The 12016-nt window shown below is 32.7% G+C and overlaps 1 protein-coding gene and 1 pseudogene across 1 annotated transcript; one reads left to right on the top strand and one right to left on the bottom strand.

The window, feature by feature from the left end:
* Positions 1 to 488: 488 nt before the first annotated feature.
* LOC132799490 (monooxygenase 2-like) lies at positions 489 to 3415 on the bottom strand (annotated as a pseudogene).
* Positions 3416 to 5342: 1927 nt separating this feature from the next.
* On the top strand, positions 5343 to 10381 carry LOC125424207 (disease resistance protein RPV1-like). Its single transcript, XM_048481024.2, has 4 exons — positions 5343 to 6201; positions 6876 to 7983; positions 8342 to 8629; positions 8731 to 10381. Exons 1-4 carry the CDS (start codon positions 5708 to 5710, stop codon positions 10279 to 10281), a joined length of 3441 nt encoding a protein of 1146 aa, XP_048336981.2. The 5' UTR covers positions 5343 to 5707; the 3' UTR covers positions 10282 to 10381.
* Positions 10382 to 12016: the final 1635 nt, after the last annotated feature.

The raw sequence follows: 12016 nt of genomic DNA, 5'->3' as shown, positions 1-12016 counted from the left end.
CACAATTAAAATGAGATATGCGGATATACTAGATTAGTTTTAATTAAAATTTCCTTCAAATTTCTGTGTATATTCTCAATTTGCAAACGCTTCACTTTTTCAACAATGACAAGCACATGCCAATCAATTTTTTAACATAAAACTAAGCCACTTTTTTAACATATGGAAAATATTATAGGTTCCTCAAGCGATTGAAATTGGTTGGCTGTTGAGATTTTTCCGGATAAGTTACTGTATGAGAGATTTAAATGATTCTGAAATGCTAAAGAAATAGATCAAATAGTTTGTGGCCATTTCATGTTGCCATTGCTTGCTGGGATTTTTCCAACAAAATGAGATTCATCAACAAATTCAAAATATTCATATTTATGAGGCTTGTTAGCTCCACTTGAGAGATTTCATGAAACGTTATTGTCAGAGAATAAAAAGAGATAAAGGCTATTAATGATATATATTCAAAGATGTACTTATATTCTTGAAATTTTCATTATTGAAAATTAACCTTATTGTACAATCTGAGGATTACAATAATTTTCAAATTATTGTAATTTTTTAAAATAGTATATATATATATATATATATATTGGATAGGATTATAATAATTAACTAATCCAAAAAGCAGCAAGGTGATGCGTGGATTTAAGGGGAATACCACTAGACGAGCCTCATTCATCTGTTTCACATCTAATCCAGTCCACAGGGAATTCAAAACATGGTAATTTAGACATACATAAGGATTAACCAAAAATCATGTTGGTAGCATCTAATGATTATATGATCTTCCCACAATCAAAATCAGCCCTCTTCAATTGCAAATCAGCCAGGACTGGGGCAAAAAATTTGTCCCTCAGGAAGCTAATAATTTTCCCGTTACCCTCCTGTATAAAACCCACAACATAAGCTGTAGCAATGAGATCAAAGCTCCTCCATCTCCTCTCATTGGCATACTTCTTCAAACCCTTTTCAATCTCCTTGTATTCTTCTTCTGGTTTTATACCACTTTTTTGCTTATTTCCGATAGTGCCTCACAAGACATCTAGCTAAAACAAAACCATCTTCCAAAGCAGAACAGCCCCCTTGTCCAAGATCAGGGGTCATTGGATGGAGTGCATCACCAGCTACACAAACATTGCCTTTGCTTATGTTGCCCCATAGAAGCTCCCAAGGATGCCTATATCTTAATGGAGATGATAAAAATGCATCCAATTCTGTGTTCTCAATTACCGCTCTTACTTGTTCTGGTATATTTCCAAGCTTGCTCATCACATATTGCCTCGTTAGCTCTGGCTTGTCTTCTTCTAACTCTCTCTCTACAAGAAAGAAGAGCAATGAACAATAGAAGAAAAAAGTGAGAATTTTATGCACATTGGTTTTGGTTTGCTTTTGGTTTTCTGTTATTCTTTTTGTTTGGAGAGATCAAGATCAAGATTCAAGCATACATGACTGATATATTCATTTAATAATGACAAAAAGTAAAAAGAATACATGACTGATATATTGTGTTGAGTGAGAGGGAAAAGAAAGTTTTTGTGAAGCAAGGAAAGAAAAATGAGAATATATTATATTATAGATATGAAGGGCTTGCCTTGGTTAGAAGGTCTCCAGGTGAAAAACCAGTAAATGCATTTATCATCACAGGGCATGGCACCAAACCTAACACCATGTCCAAAGAACTGCATTAACATGGGCTCAAAGTCATGTTTGGTATTGAAATTTGCACAGCCTCTGAAGCCAGATCTTCCAGTAAAGGCAGGCTTCTTGAATCCCAACCATTTCGCAACCACCGAATTCACACCATCACAACCAATCAATACCTTTCATTCACAGCACTTAAGGATCAGATTCAAAAGCACAAAGTTGAAGCAAAACAAATATCAATCAATTGGTTGAACAACCATCAAACAGGTTATCTACAATTAAATTAAGTCCCCCACATTTGGATTCTACCTTGGTTTTTATGATATTTCCATCAGCAAGATGAATGAGCTTGAAATAGCCTGATTCCTCAATTGAAACCACCTTGGACAAGTATCTAATTGTACCATTAGGGAGTTCATTGGCAAGGGCTTCCAATAATAACTTCCTTCTCAAGTAACGAACTTCGTGCTCTCCACTGGACATTTTCAAACACCCAGTTTTAGCAGAGTTTCACCCACTTCAGCTTACTACTAAAGCACTGTGATTACAATTTAAACTTACTGTTTCCCTTTGGCAACAAATGACATTTTTTATGTTTGGAGCCCTGAAATTGTGGAGGAAGTCACGTTCCTACGAATTCAGAAATCCCCCAGTCAGTTTTCCTTTTTGAATAAGATTACAGGAAGCGACAACAATGTATTTTTTTTGAGAAAGTAAAAATAAATGAACAAAGTTGTAGCTGGCAGATTACAAATGCATGGTTATAAGTATTTGACAGAAAAACAAGCCTATTAGACTATAAATTTTCAGCATAAATTTGATCAGTTTAAGTGACTACCAAAAAATACTTTGGAAGTACCGAGTTGCTTTTCTTTTCTAGCTAGAACCATTGAAGAAATGAAACAAAAAGCAGTGAATTTTTTCAATGACAAAGAAACATCTCAGAGATGTTGGGAATCAAATAAATAACCAAAAAATGAAAGAACTAAAGGAAGTTAAAAGTGCAAGTGAAGATTACCCTTGAAGCAGCTCATGTCGTTGGCGAAGGGAGTCACCAATTCCAACCGCATCCAATGCCTTCCAAGCGTTTGTCCATGTTAGCAATGCAAATCCTGTTATCCTCAGACTACCCGAAAATTCCAACACTAAGCTTCTAATACCCTGCCTGCAAAATTATGCTCCTATATTTCTTACCATGTCGTCCATTATAAACTAAGAGATAGTTCTTAGAAAAAGCAAATAAATATCAGAATAAAAGATATAAGCAAGGTGAGAACCTGTGAAGTCCCAAGCATGCTGTGAGGCCAGCAATTCCAGCTCCCACAATGATGACATCTTCAATTATTTCCATGGCCTTATTAATTGATTTTCTTTTGGCTTTCAATTCGTTTTAGTCACAAGATTTGTGGGTACAGATAGTTTTAGAGGGCAAGTGGAATAGGTCATATAATATATGTGTATATATATATATATGTATAAAATACAGGGAGGGAGATGTAATAAGAAATGGAGAGTAATTAGTGCCCTAGAGCTTTGATAACGGAAGACATTTTTTTGGACTTGCGATTATCAAGTTTTAACCCCAAACCATGGTGGCTGTGGAATGTACTACTAATCAAGTACATAGCAGCCACTTTTGAGTAGTACCAGATGGATTGTGATCATTTGTAGCATTTCTATAAATTTAGTCCAAAATCAATAAGAATGCTTTAAAGAAACTGAAACACCAGCTGTTCAAACTCATTATCTTCAAATTTATCTCATCATCCAATCATATAAACACACCTTATGTAACAAGGTACGTATCTTTGTTAATATATATACATATATACATATATACACATATATATATATATATTATATTAAAAAAAAAAGTGTATTCAAATTTTGATATATACCATATATAAAAAGAAAAATTCATTACATTGGCAAAGTTGATAATGAAGGAGACAATGTCTCCACTCCTGGGAAAAATATTGACAATTTTAGCCCCAAAAAAAAAGAATAAAAGAGAAAAATATTCACGAACATGCTTGTCTTTACAAGATCAGCAACCCAACCAAGATATATATATATATTTTTTTAAAGAAATAATGAAACATTCTGTAGTAGTCTTTTTTTATTTATTTTTTTAAGAAATAATGAAATATACAGTAATAGTCCAATCAAATAATCACTTTGGTTTTGCCCCATCCTACCTAATAAACAGTTTAATAGATAAATTATTATCTAGTTTTATATATGACAAGACAAAATTTTGTCCTATCAAAAGTATATTAATCAATATTTCTTTTACTTCGTATTTGTCTTTTATTAAAGTAATCATTATTTCTAAAAATTCAAACTACCTGCATAGAAAAATATATTTCCTGAAGGGGAAAAAAAAAAAAAAAAAAGAAGAAGAAGAAAAATCCAAATTGAGTTCCTTTGTTCAAGTAATTTGAGGCACTACCTCTTGGTTGTTATTCAGATGTTTAGATATAATTTCAAACTAGGATTGGAAATTTTAATTGGAAAAATCGGCCCACGATGAAAACTCAAACTGGTACTTAGAGGATGACTCACATGAAATATATTAATAATAATAATAATAATATTCTGTTAGGTTAATTAATACTTACACCTAATGGTCCAGATGTGAATAATGCGTCATGCAGCCCCGCCTTCCGTGTAGTTCTAAACGCTCAATACTTTTTTTTTTTGGTAAATAAAAACGCTCAATACTTACATATGGCCAATATAGAACTTTTTTTTTTTTTTTTGGGGTGCATAGGCCAGTATAAAACCTTAATATTAAATCGGACTTAATTAAAGGGGAAAAAAAAATTTGTAGATTGATGCGATAAAAAAAGGTTTTTGGGCAGATAGACATTTGTTGGATAAATGAAAAAAATATAATTCTTATAATTACAAGCAAGCAATGTATTCTCTGGTATTTATATTGGATTCTTGTGGAATTATGATTTATTTGGAGATACATTTCACCTATGTACGTCTCATATATCCCAGTTCCATTGAAAAGAAAGAAACGCTTTTAATCTTTCACCGAAAGATAATAATAATAAAAATCAATAAAATAAAAAGGAAGTTTCCAAAAAGGTTTTTGCTATTGTTAACGTATATGTAATCTTTCCAAAACACAAATTAATTCCAAAACCGGATGACAAATGTAGCTCTAAAATAATCAGAACCTTTCAATTGGACTGTTTAATTGATCCTCCAAAAAAAAAAAAAATGTCATTTGCCAGCGTATAATGAATTACCTGCGAACCATACGGCAACAATACACAACAGATAGTTGTCCTAGAAGTGTGGCTCAAATGATAAAAGGACTCCGTAGAAGTAAAACACAATAGAGAGGCAGAGATACAAATACCACTCAAATAGTCTTGAAGCAGGAGGCCAAGTCCTTAAGTGATAAATCATTTTCCATGATCTTTTCTGTAATTCTGGGACTGCACTCTATTCTCTTTTTGTAGTTCTTGTTAATGTGTTTTGATCAAAAAGTCAAAGAGGCAGAAAAAATTTACCCTTAAAATGTACATGTTGTCTTATTAGTTGAGGTAACATGGAGACTTTATATATAGTTGAGAGGTAATTATGTAACTAAAACAGAGGATTTTAAAAAATGTACAATTTTATTGGCATAAGCCAATAGGTAATTATATAGAATCAAGTCAGACCAAACACGAACTTGTCAAGCAGCTAGCTAATTGGTCGAACCTACCATGGGGGTTCCCACTGGGGTCTACGCTGATAGTCGGGAAAAGGAAAACAGAGTACCTAATTTCCAGGAAGTAATGGACCAAACACGCTTTCTTACTTTTTTCTTTGTTTCCATTTTTTCCTGGAAGGTTCCCACACAATGTGTAGACCTTGGATAAAGTAAACCTAAAAACGCGAAAAGCTGCTATGCAATTCTATGGGTAGATCTGAGCTTAATTTTTATATGTAGGTGTTACTAATTGGCATTCCTTCTTCTTAGTCCGGTTACTGCACAAATCTGACCTTTGTGATAATTATAAAGGCCCTTTGAGCTATATTCTTATCATCTCTTCCACTTGCTACTATGAAAAGATCTTACTCAATGTTCTCTTCTTCTTCTTCTTCTTCTTCTCGTAGAACAGAATATGATGTGTTTTTGAGTTTTAGGGGTGAAGACACCCGCAACAATTTTACAAGTCATCTCTATTCTGCTCTTTGTCAGAAAGGAATCTACACCTTCTTAGACGACGATAAACTTGAGAGAGGCAAATCCATTTCCCCAGAACTGTTGAAAGCCATCGAAAATTCACGCTGTTCGGTCATCGTTCTCTCGGAAAACTATGCTTCTTCGAGTTGGTGTTTGGATGAGCTTGTCAAGATTCTTGAATGCAGGGAGGCCTTTAAACAGATTGTTCTGCCAATTTTCTACCATGTGGATCCATCTCATGTACGGAAGCAGATTGGAAGTTTTGGAGAACCATTCCACAGATATGAACAAGATTTTAGTCAAAAGGTGCAGAAATGGAGGAATGCTTTAACACAAGTTGCCAGTCTTGCTGGATGGGCTTTACATGATGGGTAGGCAATATATATACTTGTCCTTCTTTTATCTATGTATTCCCCTTTTTCCTTTCTGATCTATGATTGAGTTTCGAAACAAGAAAACACATACATATACATATGCATATATATATATATATATATATGAAAAGGTGAAGGGATGCATTAACAGAAATTATCACACACACATATATATATGTTTATTAACATTAAAAAAAAAATTACAAATTTAAACATATATATCTTTTTGTATTTATATTTTTCTTTTGTAAGAATTTCAATTCCTAAAAATATTTTCACATATATATAGTATTTACACATATGTATAGTCGATTAATCCAACTAAACTTCAAGTACATGGTTTGACTAATTGATAATTCGGCCTTATCTATTGTGGTAAATGGAATTTTTATTTCCATACATGGGTAAACATATAAATCGGTTTTAAGTCCTTAAGAAGGTGACAAGTGTTACAGTGTTAATTACCTTAATCAAAAATTTATATGGTGCAGTGATAACCAACCGGTAGCATTTTCCATATCACCGTGCAAGTCTCCATTATAATATGAGAGATAATTAACAAAATACAAAATTTTGTACAAATATACAAATTTATTTAAGCAGAGAAATTACATTTATAAACTTAATGCTATACTTTCACTTACTATGGTTTTCATGTTTGAATTTCTAAGGAATGAAGCAAAATTTATACAAGACTTTATCGCAAAGGTATCAAATAAACTTGGTGTTGCACAGTTAAACATTTCAGAGGACCTTTTTGGTATGGATTCACGACTAGAGAAACTAAATGTTTGTGTTTGTACTTCATCATTGGATCATGTTCACTTTATTGGAATTTGTGGGTTGGGCGGAATTGGGAAGACAACTCTTGCCAAAGCTTATTATGATTGGATGTCTTCTCAATTTGAAGGTTGTAGCTTCCTTACAAATATTAGAGAAGTTTGTGAAAAGAAGGAAAATGGTCTTGTGTATTTGCAAAATCTTCTCCTTTCAGATATTCTAAATGGTTTGCCTACAGAAGTAAAGGATATTCATAAAGGAATGGACATGATAAGAAGTAAGTTATGCCATAAGAAAGTACTTGTTGTCCTTGATGATGTTGACAAATTAGACCAGCTAAAAGCATTAGCTGGGAAAAATAATTGGTTTGGCTCTGGAAGTAGAATAATTGTAACTACTAGGGACGAAAGTTTGCTTCTAAGTACATATATAGAGTGTAGAATATATAGAGTTGAGGAATTGAGTTATAGCGAAGGTCTTCGACTTTTTTCTCACAAAGCCTTCAAAAGTACTCATCCTTCAAAGGAATATGAGAAGTTGTCTGAAAAAGTGATAGCTTATGCTCATGGCCTTCCATTGGCTTTAGAAGTACTAGGTTCCTTTTTATGTGGAAAAAGTGTAAATCAATGGGAAAGTGCTCTGGATAGGCTGAAGGATTATCCAAACAAGGATATTATGAAAGTACTTCAAATCAGTTTTGATGGACTTGAGGAAACAGAGAAAAGTATTTTCCTAGATATTGCATGCTTCTTCAATGGATTTGAAAAAGACAATATTATTCAAATTATGGATAGTTGTGGTTTCTTTCCAGAAATCGGGATAAGAGTTCTTATTGATAAATCTCTCCTCCATGTTGACAATGATGACAAAGTTTGGATGCATGACTTATTGCAAGAGATGGGAAAGGAAATTGTTCGGGCAAAATCTCGCAATGAACCAGGAAGATGCAGTAGAATATGGAATTATGATGATTTATGTCATGTTTTAGGGCATAACACGGTAAGAGGTTTTCTCACATAATTAAAATCATGACTTTGGTATTTGTATTTCATAATATTTCAATTTTATAAATTCAGTATCTTGTTATTTTGAGGCTATCATATTTTTATCTCCTTGTTCATTTTAACCATTATTATTATTTATTTTTGGGATTAGTAATATATTTAGATGATTTTGAAGCTTGTAATTATTAGGAAGTAACAAAATGCATTTAAATCCTTTTCATTTGGCATGTTTGAAATACCAACGTGTTTTTATAAATTATATATATACAGTTTTTATGCGGCATTTGGCTGTACATTATATACAGCCTCTTACACATTACGTTTCACTTGTATGTTTTAATCTTAACTATTAGGGAACAAAAGTGGAAGCCATAGTATGCTGTTTTCTAGAACCGAAGAAATTGGTTTGCGATTTTGAAGCCTTCTCAAACATGAAGAAGTTAAGATTGCTCATTCTTCAGAATCTTGTCTTGGAAATGAGAGATGGTCAGACACTGAATATTGAACATCTTTCTAAAGAGCTACGATTCCTTAGGTGGCATGAATTTCCTGCCAAATATTTGCCATCAAATTTCCAACGAGGTGGACTTGTTGAATTGAAGTTGTGGTTGAGCAAACACCTTTGGAACAACGCTATCAAGGTAAATACCATTAGAATTTCTTGTTCTTTGCTAATCTGTTTGGAAAATATATATTTTATCTGACGAAATATCTAAATTTTTTTCTCTTTTCAATACAACAGCCTTTAAACAATTTGAAAACCATTGACATAAGTTATTCAACAAATTTAAGAAAGTTTGAAGACTTTGGGGTGGTTCCAAATCTAGAGAAGTTGATTCTTGTAGCTTGTGTAAATCTATCGGAGATTCACCCATCCATCACACTTCTTGAAAGGCTTACTATCTTGAACCTGAAAGCTTGCAATAGTCTACAAAATCTTCCAACAAGCATAGGTGGTCTGAAATCTCTCAATGTTCTAAACCTTGAAGGTTGTGTAAGCCTTAACGACTTACCCGAGGACTTAGGGGTGGCTACATATCTAGAGCAGTTGATTCTTGAAGATTGTAGAAACCTAGTGGAGATTCCCCCATCCATTAGACTTCTTGAAAGGCTTATTATCTTGAACCTGAAAGCTTGCATTCGTCTACAAAATCTTCCAACAGGCATGCGTAGTCTGAAATCTCTCAAAGTTCTAAACCTTGAAGGTTGTGTAAGCCTTACCAACTTACCAGAGGACTTGGGGCTTTTAAATAGTTTAGAGGAGCTCAATTTGAAAGGCATTTCTGTAGAAGACAGAGATCTACCATCTTCCATTGCACTTCTTGAAAACCTTAAAACACTATCTTTTTGCGGAGGACGACAATGGAACAATATGATGAACATCATTGTTGGAAAAGGTCTCTCATCATCGGCTGGTCTTTTTTCTTTGAAAAAGTTGGAACTAGTCAGCTGCGGTCTTGGGAATGGAGCATTTCCTGAAAATCTTGGCTGCTTAGTTTCTTTAGAATATTTAAACCTCAGCAATAATGATTTTTCTCACCTACCTGTCTGTTTCAATAAACTATCCAAGCTTAGGTGTATTGATTTAAGCTTCTGTAGAGAACTAGAATTGTTGGGGCTAGAGCTTCCTCCTGGTCTAGGATGGTTAGGCCTTGCTTACTGTGTATCACTGGACATGTTTCTTGATCCATTAATGATGGAGCGACACATCTTGGTCAAATCTTTCGTGGGATGCTTGAAATTGGCAAGAAGGCAAGGCAGCGAAAGGACAGCACTTACATTGCTAAAAACACACCTTCAGAATCTCCCCAGCGAAAGATTTGACATTGTTCTTCCTGGAAACGAAATTCCATCCTGGTTCACTCGTACAAATTTCGAGCCCTCCATAAATTTACAACTAGATCCGAATTGGTGCAACCGTAAGTGGATGGGTTTCGCTATTTTTTTATGTGCTCTTATAGCAAGCCCAATTTTCAGCTGTCATGTAATGATTCAGGAAGTGGGCCATGGATTTGGAGTAACAAACGATTGTCAACGAGACGTGGCCTCAGCGGTGGGTTCCCCAGCGGATCACCTTTGGTTAATGTATGTGCCTCGTAATAAAATCAAGGGAGAGTGGCAAAACATTGACGTGAGTCAGCTTAAGTTTTCATTTCGAACGAGAGACTTGGATGGTGAAACATTTACAGAGAAGTACATTAGATCGTGTGGTGTCCGTCTGGTGTACGAGCAAGACATAGAAGCTATGAACCCAATTTCCAGCAACCGCATCGAATATCCTTTTGAAGGATGAGGATAAAAAAATTAAAAAAATTAAAAAACTCCAGCTTGTATATATATAAATTATATTTTGATTTTGGTTTTAGCTTAATATAGTTATTGTTAATTTTTCTTGTCTTACGTGCAAATATTGCATTTTAACTGTTTCCAACTAACAATACTGCATTGGATGCCCTTTTATTTTATTTTATCTTATCTATTTTTTTTATTTTTTTATTTTTTTTTATATAATAGAAAAAACAGAGAGGAGAATTTTTGTGAAAACAGGGTTGAGCTTAAAGCAGGACAAAACTCAATCCCTTTCATGCTAGATTTGTAGCATGGCGAGAACAGCTTCATAATCTATAAAGTATCTATAATGTATCCAAAAATTATAAACTTAAATCAATTTAATTGATACAGGTAAGAATAGAGAATAATTTTTTTATAGTAAATTGTCCAACAAATAATTTTTTATAATTTTTTTTTGTCACTTTTATATTCCATTTTTTTTTTCTTTTTTCTTTTTTTACTTGAATTCCTTATCAAATATTATGATATTGGCATGGAAACCTGTACTACACTAAAATAAATTATATAAATTTGAAATAGAAAATGGAGTTGGCTCTCTTTATAACATTTTCATAGAAAGAGAGTTATGAGTATCCCCAATAATATCCTATATTTCAAAAAGCATATTTTCTACTATATATAACCGATTAAAGAACTTTCAAAATGAAGAGTTTTATTTGTCTGATAATTCAAAAATAGAGAGTTATACCTATAAAATCATTCCAACAGCACTCTTTATATTAACATATAATAATAGCAATGCATATGAAAATGGAAAATAATAAATGAGCATATAAAAATAGTGTGCAAAAAAAAAAAATGTTTTTATTTATTTTTAAATGAAAGCTTTGAAAACACAATTTAATTTTTCAATTTTTTACCTATATTTGGAAAGCTAAATTGACACTTAAATCTTTATTTTAATTTTAAATTTAAAGAGCTTGTTCGAGGATTAAAAAAATGCTTGGCTCTCTATTTTAAAGAGTATGAGGCAAATAAATAACTTCTCAGAGATGCTCCAGAGGACCTTCAAGGAAAATGGCAGGAAGAAAGTTTTTATGTTTTAAGATTTAATGTTAACTGGGGTTTTGTATTTCTTTAGAATAAGTATCTATTAGATGAAATGTTGTTTTCTTTCTTTGAGGTTTAATGGTTAATACACAAGTGGATTAATTTTAGCATTATTGCTTTTTGCATATCACGCTTTGACAACGTTGAAAATCTAGTTCAAAAGACAAATAATTATATATATTCTGTTCTACAAATCTATGTCACATAATGTTAACAAAATTAGACATTGAAATTTTATTATGGAAAAAAAAAAAAAACAACATTACTTTAGAAAAAATTAACAATAACAAACCAAAAGATTTTAGTAAGCAACATTACTGAAATTTTTTTTTTTCATACTTTTTCCCTTACATTATTCAGAAATAAGATGCATAACCATCAAAGAAAGGACACTCTTGGAAAAATTGCAAATTTTGTTTAGATGAAATGTTGTTTTCTTTCTTTGAGCTTCAATAGTTAATCCACAAGTGGATTAGTTTTAGAATTATTGCTTTTTGCATACCATGCTTTAACAACATTGAAAATCTAGTTCAAAAGCCAAGTAATTACATATATTCTATTGTGGACATCTATGTCACATAATGTTGAAAAAATTGCACACCGAAATCTTATTACAGAAAATAAAC

Source organism: Ziziphus jujuba, chromosome 9, assembly GCF_031755915.1.
Source record: "Ziziphus jujuba cultivar Dongzao chromosome 9, ASM3175591v1".
NCBI lineage: Eukaryota > Viridiplantae > Streptophyta > Magnoliopsida > Rosales > Rhamnaceae > Ziziphus > Ziziphus jujuba.
Note: the sequence above shows the minus strand (reverse complement) of the source record. Positions and strands in the feature narration are given on the sequence as shown.

Excerpts from the sequence above, each read along its gene's own strand:
- LOC125424207 (XM_048481024.2), top strand. The coding sequence starts at position 5,708 with ATGAAAAGATCTTACTCAATGTTCTCTTCTTCTTCTTCTTCTTCTTCT. Across the intron at positions 6,202-6,875 it reads GGATGGGCTTTACATGATGG|GAATGAAGCAAAATTTATAC; the intron begins GTAGGCAATATA and ends TGAATTTCTAAG. Across the intron at positions 7,984-8,341 it reads ATGTTTTAGGGCATAACACG|GGAACAAAAGTGGAAGCCAT; the intron begins GTAAGAGGTTTT and ends CTTAACTATTAG.